This window comes from Pimephales promelas, chromosome 21 (assembly GCF_988280905.1).
Source record: "Pimephales promelas chromosome 21, fPimPro1.hap1.1, whole genome shotgun sequence".
In the NCBI taxonomy this organism is placed as follows: Eukaryota; Metazoa; Chordata; class Actinopteri; order Cypriniformes; family Leuciscidae; genus Pimephales; species Pimephales promelas.
In genome coordinates this window covers 6,261,701-6,279,452 of record NC_142789.1, presented here as the reverse complement: position 1 = coordinate 6,279,452, position 17,752 = coordinate 6,261,701, and the positions used below count along the sequence as shown (strand labels likewise).

Here is a 17,752-nt window from a genome sequence, read left to right as displayed (position 1 = left end):
TGCAGTTAATGGTGTACAGATGGCGGGGTGTTGAACACCAGCTGTTGTAAAGCTGATGGTGAAGATGATTATAATGAGGATGGAGGTCAAGATAATCTCTGCAGTTCACCATTTCGCTATTCAAAAAAAAACAACAAAAAAAAAACAGCAGCTTAAACTCATAGCCGTTAAAGGGACACTTCACCCATTTGCATTAAGCTTTGTATCTTTAGAAACCCAGTCATATTTTTGAATGGTCATGGTTTATTCCCTTATTTTCCTCTGAGATGGGAGAAATAAGGATTTAAGTGTTGTACTTCCTGCTTATTATAACGTAGAAATCGTCATTTTGCGTCATAATAAGCAGGAAGTCACATTTCATTGAAATGACAGAGACTACAAACATTAGCTCATTATTATTCCAGGGTGTGGCACCCACTCACCCTACAAGCCTATTACAGATCAGCAGTGTTGGGAGTAACGCATTACAAAAGTAACACATTACAGTAACATATTACTTTTTGCTGTAACGCAGTAGTGTAAGGCATTACTAATCAATTTTCAGTAATATTTTACTCGTTACATGTTCAGTGAGGCTTGTATTACAGTTGTATTACAGTGTATTGTCTGCTTTTACTTCTTAAAGGCAACAGACTATGTGAAAGTTTTAAAGCAGTCTTTTAGTGCCAGTTCAGAGCGGTCGCGTCTGTAACATTGTTTTTTCCTCATAAATGCGAACACGAAAACTAAAATAAAATGAATATTTTAAGTTCTATGGAGACTGGAGAGCCAACCCTTTCTCATCCGATTTGCGCAGTGTAATTAACAGAATTACAAAAAAATTTATTTTGCCACCTATTTTTTTGTCACGCATGAATGTGTGTCTTTTCCCTAATATTAAAAATAAAACAGACTGATATTTGTCTAATGTCTGGAGTCCTTTAAGGAAGTAGCCTATATACGTTTCAATACATGTATTTTCTGAGAATTTTTATTTCAAGTTTTGACTGCAAATGTCATGTCCATAATGCTGGACTTCCCCAATTTGAAATAATTTATCCTCAACTAGTTTTGTGGTGTAGGTCTACGTATTTTATAATGTTAACTTCAAATAATACTAATAGCCTAATTTAAAGATAAGGCAGCATTGGATATGGACGGTAAGGAGAATAACGCTGGGAGTTGGAAGAGGTGTGTCGCGATTCTGTAGGTTCGTGGATGTGGCGAATCGCGATTTCGGTTTCATATTGCATATCGTTACAGCCCAAAAGTTAAGCTCTACTTAGTTATTTTGGTGAAAGTAACTGAAAAGTAATACATAAGTAATGTAACGCATTACAATTCTGGGACAGTAATATTGTAAGGTAATGAATTACTTTTAAATAACAGTAACAAGTAATACCTAATGTATTACAGTTTGTAAGTAACTTGCACAACACTGCAGATCAGTGGGTGGGACTTCACTTGCAGAAACTGAAATCAATATCCGCCATCTTGTTTGGAAGCTAAGCTAACAAGCGCTGTGGAGATAGGAAGTATGATAATGATGGAAGAAACTAAACATGATATTGAAGAAGGGGATTTTGAAAGTCTGCTCCTCGAATTCGATATTCGTGGCTATTTACGAGCCGCAATATAAGTTAGTGAAGAGCAGCTGAGGCTGATGGAGGAACAGGAGGCGGCTGCCTGCTGGTCGAGGAGCCCAGACTGGGTCGAGCTGGGCGGACTGCTGTTGCCTGTGCTACGGCCTACGGACACGGACACAGATAGAGTCCGTCTGCTGCAGAGAATTTAAACGATGACAATTTCTCCTGGAGGAAATCTCTGAAACAGACGAGCACACGGACGTTTGTGTTGTGATAGTTTCGCCTGACAGAACATCCAGGTATCATGCAGTAATTCACCAAACAGAAATAAATACAAACGAGGAGTAATTCACTAATGAGTTTGCCAATGTAACATTAACTGGGTTTGTTGTGGGAAGGAGGAGGCGGGAAGCGGCGAACATTTAAACATTTTAATAGTATAATTAACAAATACAAAACGAAAATATAAGCCAGCAGCCCCTCATTGACGACAGTTGTAACGTTACACACACAACAGAAACAAAACAAAATAAAATCAGGCCTGTTTCTCTCTCGATCTTCCGTCGTCACTCCTCATTTTATGCTTTCGCTCCTCCGTGAGAGACGCGAGACGCGCACGGCGTGCCGTCCTCTTACGTCCCTCGCCCTTGATCGTCCTGCTCGCCACAGCCAACTAACTAGACATTTTGTGTGAAATGAATTTCAATCTCTGGTGACAGCTAATATTAGCCTTGTAGAGGGAAGAGTGATTTCTCCGTTTGCGTTGTTCCGGATTAGTGGGTGTGGCTTGCGGAGCTGTTCAATGCGGTGCATTGTGGGACTTATAGTTTTTCATACAAATGCGCCACTTGGTTATCGGTCAAGAGGGCACCAAATTCCAAAATTCTTTTACATTTTGACTACATACATGATCCACTTTAAATAAAGATTAATGTCGCAATGGGTGAAATGCTCCTTTAAATATGAGAGTTGCGACCACGGTTGCGACACTCTCTGATCTCGCCGCCACGCGGTCACGTGATTTGGGTAGCTCTCAAAGCAGAGCTGCGCTGTCAACCAGTTTGAATGATTTTAAGCGGGACAGACATCAGCAGCTATATTTGCAGCAAATATCGGTAAATATTGACGCACAGGTAAGACAAATATTATGGCAAAAATGTTTATTGTCTTCAAAACAACAATCTCCATGTTACATGTCTTGTTAGCTCTGTTTGGTTTTTTATGCATTGTCAAACACTCTTCTTCATGTGTTTCAAATATGGACTATAATGTGAATTACATCGACACATTTGGCTATAAATTCAATAAAATATTATTCCTGTCAATAGAAATCTGATGTAAACTGAGAATCAATATTTTGCCAAATCTGCACACTTTTGAGCTAAAAGACGTGAGGGACGTTGTTTTGTGAATCGCTGTCTTTTTTATGAATGGGGACATCTGACGCAAATTAGACATAACTGTCTGTCAATATAAATTTCTCAGAATACAATAGTGGTCAAATACTGAAACGTGAGTCTTATCTTTTTAATTATGTATAGTTTGTCAAGGTAAAAACATTAAATCTTATAGTAATTTTGAACTATAAAAAAAAAAACGCTTTTGCACCGATGGTTAACAGGTTTAAGATACCGGTAAGTGTTACGTTCAGTCAAATCCTAACCTTACCAAATTAATCAGTTACGTATCATATCAAACCGGCTTAGCTCGTTTGCTATGCTAATATTTACCTGAGTGTCGTTCTTCTGTTGGTGCTGACGTTACGTGCTTCTTGCACTGCTGTTTTTAGGCGTGAGATCATCGATATGATTATGACACTGCACCTGCGTGAATCCACGAACTAATTTAAGTTCAGAGACTTCTTGGGTGGCTCGCTGTAATTCAAAGCAAGCCCTCTATGCCGCACTCGCGCTTTATACATGGAACTTGGACAGGGCCAGGGCACACAGGCCACTGTGGCCGTACGATGGTTTTTTTTCATGGGGCATGACGGCCAAAGTTTAGGGCAACGGCGGCAATGGGCGCGGTATAATTCCCACACTGCCACGGTCCCACGAATTTAACGTCACATCACTAAGCTTCCGACAACTCTTTCCGTTTTTATCTAACAACATTTTCCTAGACGTTTGAGTTAGAATAGTTTATAAGAGCACGATTTTAAGCTTAAATAAGCTGCAAAAGCGAACTGAGAAATGATGTTACCTGCACCACTCTATAGACCTTATGTAGCTCCGCCCCTTTTCAGTGCTGCGCACATTGTCTTTTGCCTTTCAGTCGGTATTTTTACAGCGATCTAGCTTATTTATGAATGAAGGGCTCGTTTTAAAATCTTCCCGGTCGACTGACATTTGTTAAGACATCTGCTTTAAACATTACAATCCTCATGATATCTTTCGTTAACTTTACATTAAGAAAAGCTAATTACCCAGATAGCAAACTGACATTGAATCAACGTGGAAATATGACATCGAAACAACGTTGATCTGACATTGTTTTGCTCATCGAATTAACGTTGAACCAACGTCAGACGCGTCATTCTTTCAAAACTAACGGAAAATCAACTTGAAATCAACGCGTTGTTTCAACGTTATGAAAGCAAACCAATTTTCGATTTTCATTTAGCTTTGAAGAATGCCGCGTCTGACGTTGGTTCAACGTTAATTCGATGAGCAAAATCAACGTTGTTTCAATGTCATGAGAGACGTCGTTTCCACGTTGATTCAATGTCAGTTTGCTGTCTGGGTACTCCTGGACAGCAATGCCTTAGAGATATATAGAGCGACCTTTGTAAGTTCAAAGACAATATTCTAAAGATGGCAGAACCCTTGGTTCTCTGGTGGGTCTATAGTAGGTATGTTGTTTGAGGCTCAGGCATGCAGCTCACACGTGGGGTTCCGGCTTGGGATTTGGCCTTAGTAATGGAGGGCTATTCGGCTGCTCCCTTTGATCCTATCGAGGAGGTTTTATTTTTAGAAAAGCTTTTTTAACTTGGAGGCTTTATTTCTGTTGGCCATTACATCTCTCAAAAGCATTGGAGATTTAAAAACATTTACGTTTTTCCCTTCGTGTTTGGAATTCGCATCTGGCATGGTGATTGCTTTTCATCAATGTTAAGGTCCCCACCAATGTGGCCAGATCTAGTATTGCAGGCCTTCTGTCCTCCGTCCCTTCATATGTCAGTGCAGGAAAAATTAAAAATGCTTTGTCTAGGGCACTTGATGCTTACGTTAACATAGCTGCCCGAAGTCTGACCGACTCTTTGTTTGCTTTGGGTCAGACAAGCATCTAAGCAGTGAACGAGCAAATAGGTAGTTGATGCTATCTCTCTTGCTTATGAATTCGGCCAGTCAGCCTTCTCTTTTGGCTGTCCGGGCCCATTCTATTAGGAGTATGTCCTTGCTTTCTGGGCTTCTCTGAGCTGTGCGGGCTTGACTTTTCCACACACATTTGTCAGGTTTTATAACCACACTAGGTTCCCAGGTTCTTCAGTCTTAGCAGCCTGTTCTCATCCCAAGGCGTCATCTAACTGACATTTTTGACCATTCGTCAACATCCAACGTTTTAGGGCACCCTTTAGCATCAGTTAGGCGTTTTCCTAGTGGTCTAACCCTACCCCTACCCCAGACCTAACCTACCCGCGTCATCTAACTGACACTAAAGTTAAAGTGTCAGTTAGATGACGCCCTAGGATAGCATCATCTAAATAACGCTAAAGGGTGCCCTAAAACGTCGGATGTTGACGAATGGTTGTAAAGTCGGCACGAAATCGATCCAATGGCGGAGTTCGATTCTTGGTGAAGGTTTCACGCGTGTTCCGTCTTTCCCATGGCAAAGTGATTTTTAATTAAATGCAACACATTTAATCATATGTATTATCTCGTTTCATCTGACTCCATAAAATGAAAAAAAAAAGGTTTAACAATGATATCTATGCATCATTAAATACACGTTAATGTTCGACTATTCCTTTTAACTCTAATGAAAATAAAGTCAAAGTCTGATAGAATAGTCAAGTATAACAATTTATTATGTCAGGTAAATGTATTATTACAATTCCACAAGATAATCTATGCAAACCATTAAATGTTTCAAAGAACTTTACCCAACATATTACATGAGCTGAGCCTTGAAGACAAAACATCATGGTCTGATCTGATACAGAATGTAGCCCTGAACCCTTGTTACATTTCCCTTTATAACCAGACCTCACCTGATATGTAAATCACCAGGTTACAATGGAAAGTTACTTTTCAGCCCCTCAGACTCCCTGGGGGCAGACCATTTTAAATTTACCAGTAGGTAACCATTTGCTTAGTTGCAAATTGCATTCAAACAAAAGGCCAGACGTGTGAACTCAAAGGCACATCCTTCTGTGTGCAAGATATTTCTATATTCTTAAAAAAACCTTATTACCTTTTCTTTTACTTCTTTGGAAATTAGACATTATTACCAGTCGCCCTGAGACTTTCAAAATGATATCAAACACTCCTTAAAGATTATCACATTCACATTAAAACCTAGCCTGACTTCGTCATACTCATATTCAAGAGAGAACATGAGTCTGAAACCGCTCTATTAGGCTTTGATTATGAGGCATGTCTTAACCGAACCAGGAAAAAAAACCTCTGCACTAATTTGATTAGAGCAATCAGAGCAACGCAGTAAGTCAACTCCTTTGCATAGTGCAGTTTTCAAATACAGAACGTAGCCTAACTTTATTTATTTTAGAAGTTAAATAACGAGTGTTGCTTCTTTTACTTACTTCTCCATGAGTGTCCACCAAAGGAGAAACCACAACGACCACAGGCTTGTCATTACGTCCCATCTTCTTAACGACCGTCAGAGCCAGCTGATAAATTACACTTTTCCCGAATAATGTAGGAAGGACGCCAAAAATATCTTTCTGATCGACAAATGCCTTGATTGCAGTTCTCTGCTTGTCTATTAAAATGAATGCGCTGTCGTTTTATTTTACAAAAGACGCGACAGCGGAATCTATACATCTCAATTGTCCAGCTGCAGTCATCTTTAACAAGCACTCTTTGATAACGTGATGATGACTTCCCTGCAGATCATCCGTCCATCATCGTATAAAGCCCACCCTGGCAATTTGATTGGCCCGTTCATTTTTTGCCTGATCATAATTACTCCTCGATGGATCGAGTCCAGACCGAACTTCCCGACCAAAAAATGTTGTGGACGGAGTTTGGGCTTAGCCTGGTTCAACCAGACTCTAGTTCATTTCATTTCCACATAGAGTCTGGAACCGCTCCATTGAGAAACGTTTACTTCCTTGTAGGCGGGTTCACTATTAATGTTCAAATCTATTGGATCTGCCCAAAGTCACTCACGATCTGCCATAGCCAATCGCTAAAGGGGTGTTGTGAGTGACGTATGTCACGCGCCGAAATGGCTGGAAAAAAAAAGTCAGAATGATCAGAGGATTATGGATTATGTTTACAATAGGATTTCGGTCAACGAGCGCCGCGGGTTTTGTTAATCTAGGAACAATTATTAATTCGAAATGTATATTTGACACGAAGGACAGTGATATATTCATTCATTGGCGGAAGCTGTGTCTAATCATTACAAATACGCCGCTGTGGTCGTTTTCTGATCTGCCGCAAATGCTGTGTCAGCTACAGTGAATGATCAGTCTGTCTCTATCTGCAGATGTGTAATAAACAACATTTTTTCATATTACGCCTTATTGTTTCTTAATTACCTTAATTATGGTCTTCAAAGTATGTGTTTGTACATTTTTATGTGGCATTTAGTTTTTTTTAGTAAAACAAATCAACCATTGCCATCTAAAACTGAAAATCAAATATCTTCAAAGTATGGTTTTTCTCATTTTTATTTATGACAATTATTTTTTTTTAAATCACAACCAATTTGTATGTTTACAAAATGTAAAACTGACACACCAACCTCCTGCACGAGTGCACAAAGGGGCTCAAAATGTTCTATTCAGCACAAGAATCAGTAAATTTACAGTTGGGAATATGAGCGACTGTCATGACTCCTGAGCGGATCTTCAACAATAGTTTAGAAGCCAGGACTCGGGGCTTCCGAACACCGCGAACACCAGGCTAAACCGTCCAGGCTAAAATATCACGGTCATCGGCTGCCCAGCACAAACTTCCAAACTTTCTGCCTCCTTCACTTGGTCCACAGTTGTGCAACAAGAGGTGAGACGATAACAATCCGGCTTTAAATTCTGTATATTCGGCAGTTTCTTTTCCAACAACGGACCGAATAGCTTTTCTCACGTCTTTCTCCGCTGCCATTACTGAACTCAAACTGACGCGCTTACATCAACGTCATCTTTCTCAGCTACTCCCTCTATTCGCTGATTGGTCCTACAAAAAATTGATTTCTGTAAACCTAAGGATATGGAGCGATCCCAGACGTAGTACAGAAGTAAAATGAAATTGAGCGGAAGTGCGTAGGAGGGCGCAGCCAGGCTAGTTCGGGCTGGCATCCAGGCTAATTAAAACCATATTCTTGAGAGAGTTTTCAGTGTTACTGACTGAGAGAGAGAGAGAGAGAGAGAGAGAGAGAGAGAGAGAGAGAGAGAGAGAGAGAGAGGATGTAGATTAGATGCTCAGAGAAAGGGGGTAGGGTGTCAAATGTTAATCTGCAAGCAATGCCATTTGTCTTCAGAGGGTGGGACTGAGTTCCAGTCTTACATGGTCAAAAGTGTCAGTTAGATGACTCCTTGTGATAAGAATGTGTTTCCCTTAGATGTGCCCTTACAAAGGATTCACTCTAGATAGGCACAGGTCAGCATGGCATAGTGGGTATTAATGTTCCCATAGTGTCATAAAACTTACGATGCAATGCTGCAAAGTCCCTTGAAAGGTTACCCTCGGTTCCCTGAAACGGAACGAGCCGCTGCGTCACCTCGCCATATTTCCGGCGCACATGTAACTGACTTGCTTCTGTCAGAAGCTGACATTGTTTGGCTCAGGGATGTTTTATACCTTCCTCGTCCTTACGTCACCCGCCTATAATGCTCTCCCATAGTGTCTTAAAACTTACGAGCAGTGCCTCATTTACTCTTTAAGGAACCGAGGTTACAGTCATAACTGAGGCACTATTGACAAAGACTCCCACCAGTGTCACATGATGTAAAGGCTACATGTCAAATGATTAAATGAAGTTAAGGTTAAAACTAAAAATAAGAATATAGGTTTACAGAACTACATAGCTATGCACTGAATGATCTGGTGTGGGGAATCTGTCAGAGCATTGTGAATGTGTGAAAATGTAAAGACTGAGCAGGGGAGATGGAAAATTGCAATGTTTATGTTCTTTCCTGAGTGTATGGAAGAGGGTAAATTGTTATAATTCATCTACTTTATGCTTGAGTTAAAGTATGTGGAAGTTTTGCACTCAAGATCGACACTATCATTCACCTTACACTTTCCCAATCGGTCCCCTATCTGCAGTTTTTTTTGTGTTTTTTACCAAAGAAAAGACTGTTCTGTTCTAGAAAAAATGTGCTCCCCTAGTTCCTTCGCTTGTCTCAAACCAGGCCCCACTAACATCAGAGGCCAAGAGATTGGACAAGGATCTTACCATATAGAGTGGTTTTTACTAATTTGTCTAAGTATTGGAATTGTTTTTAATGCGTGATTTGCTAAAGATTGTTTAACAGTGTTAATAAATTATTGATGTTCAAAATTAACTTAAAAGGATAATTCCGATATTTAACATCTTGAGTCTATTTTGTAGTTTGTTTTGAATGAAATAGAGTGGTGGACTTTGAAGTGGACTTGGACTTTGACAAATTTTGACAATGGGTCCTGTCTCGACTATTTGACTTTTTTAGAATCGCCTGTGAGAGCTTTAGACTGGCTGTCTATGGGCATGCACAAACATGTCCTTAAAACAATCCTTAACGTTCATTTTCAAAACTGTGCAACTCACCGAGTGGTTGGTGGTGTTCGTTGATGTTCTGAAACAAGTAGCGTAGCGAAATACTGTTTCTGTCGTGTTTTATTTGTCATTTTTTAAAATCGTATTGATGTCTGCTGGAGGACTTGGTGCTCGTTTAAGTTACTGTGCTAGCTACCGGAAAAGGAAAGGGGTCTGTTTACATTTGGTTATAGTCTTTTCACTCGGTTCTCCATCTCTCAGAAGGCTAGCGTGAGCAGAGCAACTTTGCTCCCGGACTTTTTTTACGGTGCGCTAGACACCGTGTTCCGGACCGCGTCCTGGTTGTCGCCATCAAGTGGTCGGGAGTGTGCTAACGCTTCAGACTCAAATATCGAGCCGAAGTTTATACGCGGTTGTGAGGTATCTGAAAAAATAGTTCCATAATAGCAAACAACACGGATTGAAAGCATACATTGCGCCGATATATTTGTTTTTAATCATCAACGAACACCACCAACCACTCGGTGAGTTGCACAGTTTTGAAAATGAACGTTAAGGGTTGTTTTAAGGTTTTTGTGCATGCCCATAGACAGCCAGTCTAAAGCTGTCACAGGCAATTCTAAAATAGTTAGAAAGTCGAGACAGGATCCATTGTCAAAATTTCTAAGTCCACCACTCTATTTCATTCATAACAAACTACAAAATAGACTCAAGGTGTTAAATACCGGAATTATTCTTTAAGTGAGTGTTTGATGTGAGCATGTACAATTAAATGTTCAAAATCAGCTGATAAAAAAAGAAAAAACTCTCATAATTGATAATATTCCAGAGTTTCTGTATCCCAAAAATGTCTTATTCAGTGGACTCAACAACTCCGGTGCGAAATGAACCTTTGGTCTAATTACACATTGGTACATAGTCAACCGTTCTTTGTTTTCATGATAATCGAATGTAAAGAGTTTTATCTCTAAAAACTGTTTAGCTTATTACGCTAATATAAGGAGCATAGAGTAATGAAAATAAAAATCGGTAGTTAATACCACTCACAAGGCTCAAAATAGCCCAACACTAACACTTGTAGCATAATCAGGGTCCCTACATGCAAAACGAAGCATTGAGAACGTTGTAAGTGTACAGACCGTTTAATAAGAAGATATTTTATAAAGACAGTCCACTTCGTGAATACAGGCAGGAGCCATCTTTGGAAAACAGTCTCGAGCAGTCGAACCACGAAGATGGCTCCTGCCTGTTTTCGCGAAGTGGACTGTCTTTCAAAAATATCTTCTTATTAAACGGTCTGGTACACTTACAACGTTCTCAATGTTTCGATTTGCATGTAGGGACCCTGATTATGCAACCGTGTTAGTGTGGGGCTATTTTGAGCCTTGTTACTAACAATGTTAGTGGTATTAACTAGCCATTTTTATTTTCATTACTCTATGCCCCATATACTAGCGTTATAAGCTAAATAGTTTTTAGAGATAAATCTCTTTACATTCGATAATCATGAAAACAAATCTCAGAGAACGGTTGACAAGGTAACAATGTGTAATTAGACCAAAGGTTCATTTTGCGCCGGAGTTGTCCTTTAATAATAACACCTTCTAAATCAAACCGGAGAGGACACTTTCCTCTGTGCACTGGCAGTGTTTGGTTTTATCAGCGCACCTGGCCTTTCCTCTGCATAGACTCTGATAGTCTCTGTTACAGGTACAATGTTTTTTTTATGCTGATGGTCACATTATTGTTTATCTTGATATGCATCATCCACCTCAGGAGATCACGCGGAGTGCTCCAGACTAAAGAGTTGGACATTTACTTCAGGTTAACCAGGGTTTAGATGATAAAATATGCCAGAACTGGCATAACAGTTTTGAAGAGAGCAGCCACATGTAGGCTCTGAAAGGAGGCTTTTGTTGGTTTCAGGTTTAGATCTTTTCTGCCTCCGGTGCTGTGTCTTGCACCCTATTACTCCTGGCCAGGGCGTTTCTCTGAGACTTTTTTTGAAAGACAACATAACTATCTCTTTCTTCTAGGGTTTGTTTGTTCTGTTTCATTCTTTGTTTTTATCCTCTTTTACTGGGATCCATATTTGAGACATCATCTAAAAAAAAAAAGATTAATTGCATCAAGCATTACATGTATGGAAACAGTCAGCCATCAGACACAGTACAACAACTGTTGGAAGGAGTGAGCTTTGAGCAAACATTGGTGACTCTGACTTTCATGTAAACAGTCCCATTGCCCCAATCTGCCGAAACAGAGTGCCGAATTCCGATTGTCCATTATTCTACTTTGCATTTTTTTTGTTTTTTTGTTTATGCTTAACTGTCGTTAGTAGGAATGTGTTCATTTCTTAAAACTGAACTAATTTGAATGACTGTTTCGAAGCTGTTTCCCCCGCCTACAGCCCGAGACGCTATTGGCTCCAGCGTTCCTGTGACAAACAAAACCGCTTGAAAAATGAATGGATGGATGCATGGATGGATGAATAGATGGTTCATCATATGATAAAATAAATGCTGTTATCATTTAGCTTTTTAATACTTTATTGCAAACCCTTCAAAATAGTCTGTACTCCATTCCAGACTCTATGAGAAAGAGGAAATCTAAAAATTACAGATCAGAAAAGTGGGCAGATTTAGGCCTGCCTCTTACATGGCACTAATCCAGGCAGCGGAGTCATGTTCCTACAGGAATCACTGCATACTTGATGACACATAACTGTGGCGACAATAAAACTGATTGCCAGATCAGACATATATGGAAATGATTGGACAGGATATTGAACCAAACTCAAGTAGTGATTGAAGTTCTGATGGTCACTTGAACACTAAACTAAAGTCGAACACAGTGTCAAAATAGATTCTGATTGGACTACAGCATACTACAGTTGGACTCAATGCCAAAAAAGTTCCAAATAGAGACAGTACTGACAGATCTGACTACTATGGGAATGCGGTTCTGGACTGTAGTTTTGATCGAACACATTTGTGATCGGACAAAGTTTTGAATTGACTTCTGATCGGATATGGCACCGGACAAACATTGTATAAAATGAACGAAGTCCTGTTCGGAGCTACCACACTTAAAGGATTAGTTCACTTTTGAAAAAACTTTTGCTGATAATTTACTCACCCCCATGTCATCCAAGATGTCCATGTCTTTCTTTCCTCAGTCGAAAAGAAATTTAGGTTTTTGATGAAAACATTCCAGGATTTTTCTCCATATAATGGACTTCAATGGGAACCGGATGGTTCAGGGTCCAAAAGACATGATGCAGATGCAGCTTCAAATGTCTTTAAACGATATCAGACGATGAATAAGGGTCTTATCATGCGAAACGATCGGTTATTTGAAAACTTATTCCAAAAATGTAACTTTTCTAAGGACAAATGCTAGCCTTGTAATATATTGTGAGGCGCGTTTGCACCGTCACGTAATACGTAATTACGTTCAAAAGGTCACGGGCGACGTAGCCGGAAGTACAGAATCAAAATCGTCCGACATCGTTGTTTTACCTTTTAATTCTTTTTTTTGTAAACGGCGTTTGAGTTAGTTTTCAAGTTCAACCTATGCGTTCAACTTGTAAACACTCTGACTCTGTAGTTCTGGCTACGTCGCCCGTGACCTTTTGAACGTAATTACGTATTACGTGACGTTGCAAACGCGCCTCACAGAATAGAGCAAGGCTAGCATTTGTCCTTAGAAAAGTTACATTTTTGGAATAAGCTTTGAAATAACCGATCGTTTCGCATGATAAGACCCTTATTCATCGTCTGGTGTCGTTTAAAGACATTTGAAGCTGCATCTGAAACTGTTATTAACACTATCTTTCGGACCTTGAACCATCCGGTTCCCATTGAAATCCATTATATGGAGAAAAATCCTGGAATGTTTTCATCAAAAACCTAAATTTCTTTTCGACTGAGGAAAGAAAGACATGGACATCTTGGATGACATGGGGGTGAGTAAATTATCAGCAAAAGTTTTTTCAAAAGTGAACTAATCCTTTAAGTTCCGATTGGACGCTTTGCAAGTCTGAAGTTCCCAAAGTTTAGATCAGGTCATTCTCTCGCTAAATGGAAGAAATGAGTGTGCAATGAAAATGAAGTATGCAGACAATTAGCAAAGGCATGTCAGAACAGCACCCGCTGCAAGAGTGTGTTGTTATCACTTCATGCTGTGTGTGTGTTCGCGTCTTATACTCTGATGATGTTGGTGGCCAAACAAGAGTCACCCATCGCAGACAATTCACAATACACATGTATATGAAATGCTGCAGCGTGTGACCGCACACCAGCCTCCAGGCTCAGTGTACTGCACCTCCCCCTCTATCTCTCTTTTCTCTTCTCTTGCTTCTTCCCGCCCATCTAACTTTTAGCCAAAGAAACACTCATATGGAAACTTAGAGGGACCTTGAACCTCTAAAGTGTGTCCCTAAGGAGTCCTTTAAGTTAAATAAAGAGTTTAATGATTGAATTATGAAAGCACGTTTTTGAAAGTAGATTAGCCTTATTTGGCATGTTTCAGAAGATATTTATCAGCTTTGGATGATGATCTACATTCTTGTTCAGCAGACCTTGAGGATGAGGTTCTTTTAATGAAGACAAGACGTCCTGGACTAAGGTGTTCGATTTTTGCTTTGGCTCTTTCGATCTTTATTTTTCTGAACATGGTTTTATCTGTCTGCTCATTTGGCTGAGCTTGAAGAGACTGAAACTCTAAGGATGTTTCTTTTTACGAAGTGCTGGTAAAAGACCAAGACTTAAAGTTGTTTCCAAAGCTTTTTGAAATGACACACAGGGATCCTCGAATCCCCAGGAGGACTTCACTCTTTAACTGTGGCTCAACTCGGAGGCGACACTCTTGCATTGGGTATGTTTGGACGTTAACTGTACGTCAGTTACCTAGGATTTGCTTTGTCAAAGTTTATTTTGATAGCTGATGTCAGATCAGGCAGGTCAACTGCAGTATGAATGGAATAACTAAGAGTCGTTTGCCCCTGCTGGGCTGAAAAAAAGTTTTCAGAGTTTTTCCATTAAGTGCAGTTCAGATTTATTACTTTGGCACACTTCACAGGAGATGGAAAGTCTCAACAGCTGTATGGACTTTCCGCCTTGGATGTCTCATGTCATTTCGGAGAAACATGTTTAAAATGTTAGCGTTTCAAAGTTTAAAGTAGATCAATTACTGTTAAGCTACAAATAAAAATCAGCTAACATGTATACATAATATAAATTGATTATTAGGCACATTATCAATGAGGATATATATTTAATAATATAATATCCGAATGAACTGATTAACTAAAATGTATGGGACTACCACAGAGGCATTCGATTATTACCTACTTGGTTTTAATCCTGTATATGCAATATAATATGAGAAAAATATGAATTATATTGAAATATTTCTGGAAAGGCTCTGCTATTTTGAAGCTACTGAGCCACTTTCAGTTTAGTTAGTAGCTGCTTTTAGCTACACTAGTTACTCCCCAAAATTGGTTAGCCTACTTGATATTATTTGCATATATGTGAGTATCATATATCTCTATAAATATTTGTCTTTATTTTACGGTTTGTGCATGGGCCATTCCACCGAATGGGTGACATTTGCTTGTTGTAACTCTTCAAAAATAAACTTTATTTTTGATCTTTTTCAACATTGAATCTAATACTACACATATTTAACTATTCGAAATGTGTATTGGTCAATCTTAGGCACTTTATTTTATTTATTTTTTTTCAAGTTTTAAGCAGAATATGGACACGTTTTCTAAAGCAAGTTTAGAAGCATGTCAATTAATTCCTTTGTTTTCCCCACAAGAAAGTGATTATTTTAAAGACATTGTTGGTTATATATATTCAAAAAAAATTATATTTGTGCAATAAAATCACTATTAAAGCAAGGTTTATTTTGATAAAAAAGGCATTTTTTTCATTTTAAAGGCGACTGAAGCCTGAAGCTTTTTTTTTTTTTTTTTAGAATTAATTCATTAAATAATTGTATAAATGATGGGCCAAACAAAACTGATAAAAATAGTGGTTTAATTTTATTTTTTTTAGAAAAAGAACAAATAGTAACAGGACTGAAAGTAACAGAATTGAGTTTTTAGGCAAAAAGTTATCAAATATATGGCATATGGCCACATAGCATTGATGCTAATAGCGTGAGGACACAGAGCCATTTCTAGTGCCTTACCAAAAGTTAATATTTTAAAATTAAATCCAAGAAAACGTTTAGGTGAACAGGACTGTATGTTGAGATTGACCTTTTCATTCATAGTTACAATTTCATCAAATATACAGAAATGAAAATGAGAGGAGTGACTTATACTGTAGTTGCCCCATTGCCTTCAGAAGATTCAGATGATGCAATGTACTGTTGAAATTGTGTCTTGTGGAATGTTCTACGTTTTTCAGTGGGGGAATGTAATAATCTAACAGAGTGAAAACCCGGGGACATGACTAAAATGTGTATTTTATCTAAAATATTAGAGCAAATGTTTTTCTTTTTTCATTTTGAAGCAGTTTGTATATAAAGTCACACAAAAATGCAAGAAAAATCAGATTTCTGAAAGATTTTAATCATAATATTTCATGGTAAAGTTTAGAGACATGCAGAAAATGCTATTTTTTAGTCTTCTGTCGTTTGTATTAATGTTTTTAATTATACGTTTTAAATTTGTAGTTAGCTTAATGTGCATGACACTTTGCTTAAAAATAAAATGTATTTTAGAGTTATTTTTCAAACAATTTTATACATAAAATGTCCTGCGCGGGGACAGAAATATCACCCTTTCGGTGGAATGGCTCGCATGCAATGCAAAACAAATGCAAATTTGTGCTTTGTGGTCCACGTGTGCTGGAAACATGTAAACAAAGGAATTAACATTTACAGCATTAATATTTGTCAGTCTATACTCATCACATTAACACCCTTTACATCTGACTACTCACATTTGTAATGCACTGAACACTTTAAGATATTGTGTGACTTTGGCCTGTTATTGCAAAAAAAAAAGTACAGCAAATCGCTAATCTATTTTTAGGTGGAGTGATTCTAAACTATGTGAACTTAAATTTCTTCCAGATGTGCAAACGTCAGAATGCACGTGCCTGTGTTTGAGGACGTCATGTCGTTAATAACGTTTTCGTATCATATTCTCAAACATCCTAAAGACATAAGTGAAACTGTGTCCAAACCAAAGTTTGTAACCATACAAACAAAGCAGCACAAACATATTTTGTGTGGTTGAAAGTGCTGTCATCATTTTCTGATCACGTGCTGTCTCTATCCGACCACACTTTTGTCACTCCAGGATTTATGTGGATTGTGTTCGCATACAACTCCATTACATGTTTTCTGTTTGGTTTTTTCAATTGTGTTGGTGAAAGCACGACAACCATGCACAATTAATCCTCAACTTTAGAACGGCACCACACTGTGCAACATATATGGCCTTATCATACGCCTGCTGCAATGCAGCGCCAGGCACGATGCAAGCAGTTTTTGCTAGTTTCAGCCTGACGCAGTTATCATTTTCACGTCCTACGTCATATTTTTTAAATAGCAAGTGCATTTGCGCCCATTTGTGCGCTCATGCTGGTGGTCTGAAAACGATGTGTGTTCAGGCCAGACTGATCTCATGAAGTAGCGTGTGTATGACACGCCAATTCGTATTTCCATTTTTGGCGTGCTATCAACACGCATAATCGCTTTTCAGCGTGTTTATGAACGCCGTTGACTTAACGTTAACCCCGTCCCTAAACCTAACCGTCACTGGGGTTAATGGCACTATGAGTGTTCCCCTACCATCCTAGGAAAAAAAGTTCGCTCCCCAGATGTGGATCTACATTTTGCTTCGTTTCGCTCGGACATTTGACGGCGTGTACAGACACGCGGAATCACTCGGACATTTAACGGTGTAGACATACGCGTGGATAGCTCAAAATGTGTAAAGATAACACTTGACTTTAACGTGGCGTGTATGTCATGATGCCATGTTGCATATTGAGTCATTACGTCACATCTGTACACATTCAATTCAATACAAATTTATTTGTATAGCGCTTTTCACAATATTGTTTCAAAGCAAAAGTCCTTTTCAGAAATGTACATGGAAAAATACATTTAGTTAATCATGTATTAATTTAGGGCATAACATATCCCCGGCATTGAGTCGTCTCTTCACAGGCGTCGAGTCGTCTCTTCACAGGCGTTTAGGCGTCTCATTACAAGTGTTGGGGCATGGGAAGTCTCCATGAGAGGCTGGATACAAACTGGAGCTGACGAACGCC

The 17,752-nt window shown here is 38.9% G+C and overlaps 1 protein-coding gene across 3 annotated transcripts in view; it reads left to right on the top strand.

The window, feature by feature from the left end:
- The window catches only part of pde4cb (phosphodiesterase 4C, cAMP-specific b), a 102,299-nt gene that overhangs the window by 47,490 nt on the left and 37,057 nt on the right, over positions 1-17,752 (top strand). The window contains exon 1 of one of the 3 annotated variants that reach the window (XM_089125015.1): positions 13,843-14,327. The exons of the other annotated variants lie outside the window; for them this stretch is intronic. Coding sequence (XP_088981141.1) covers positions 14,245-14,327 — 83 coding nt within the window. The 5' untranslated portion in view covers positions 13,843-14,244. Of the gene's footprint in view, positions 1-13,842; positions 14,328-17,752 lie in introns of those variants that run through there. 3 annotated transcript variants of the gene reach the window in all.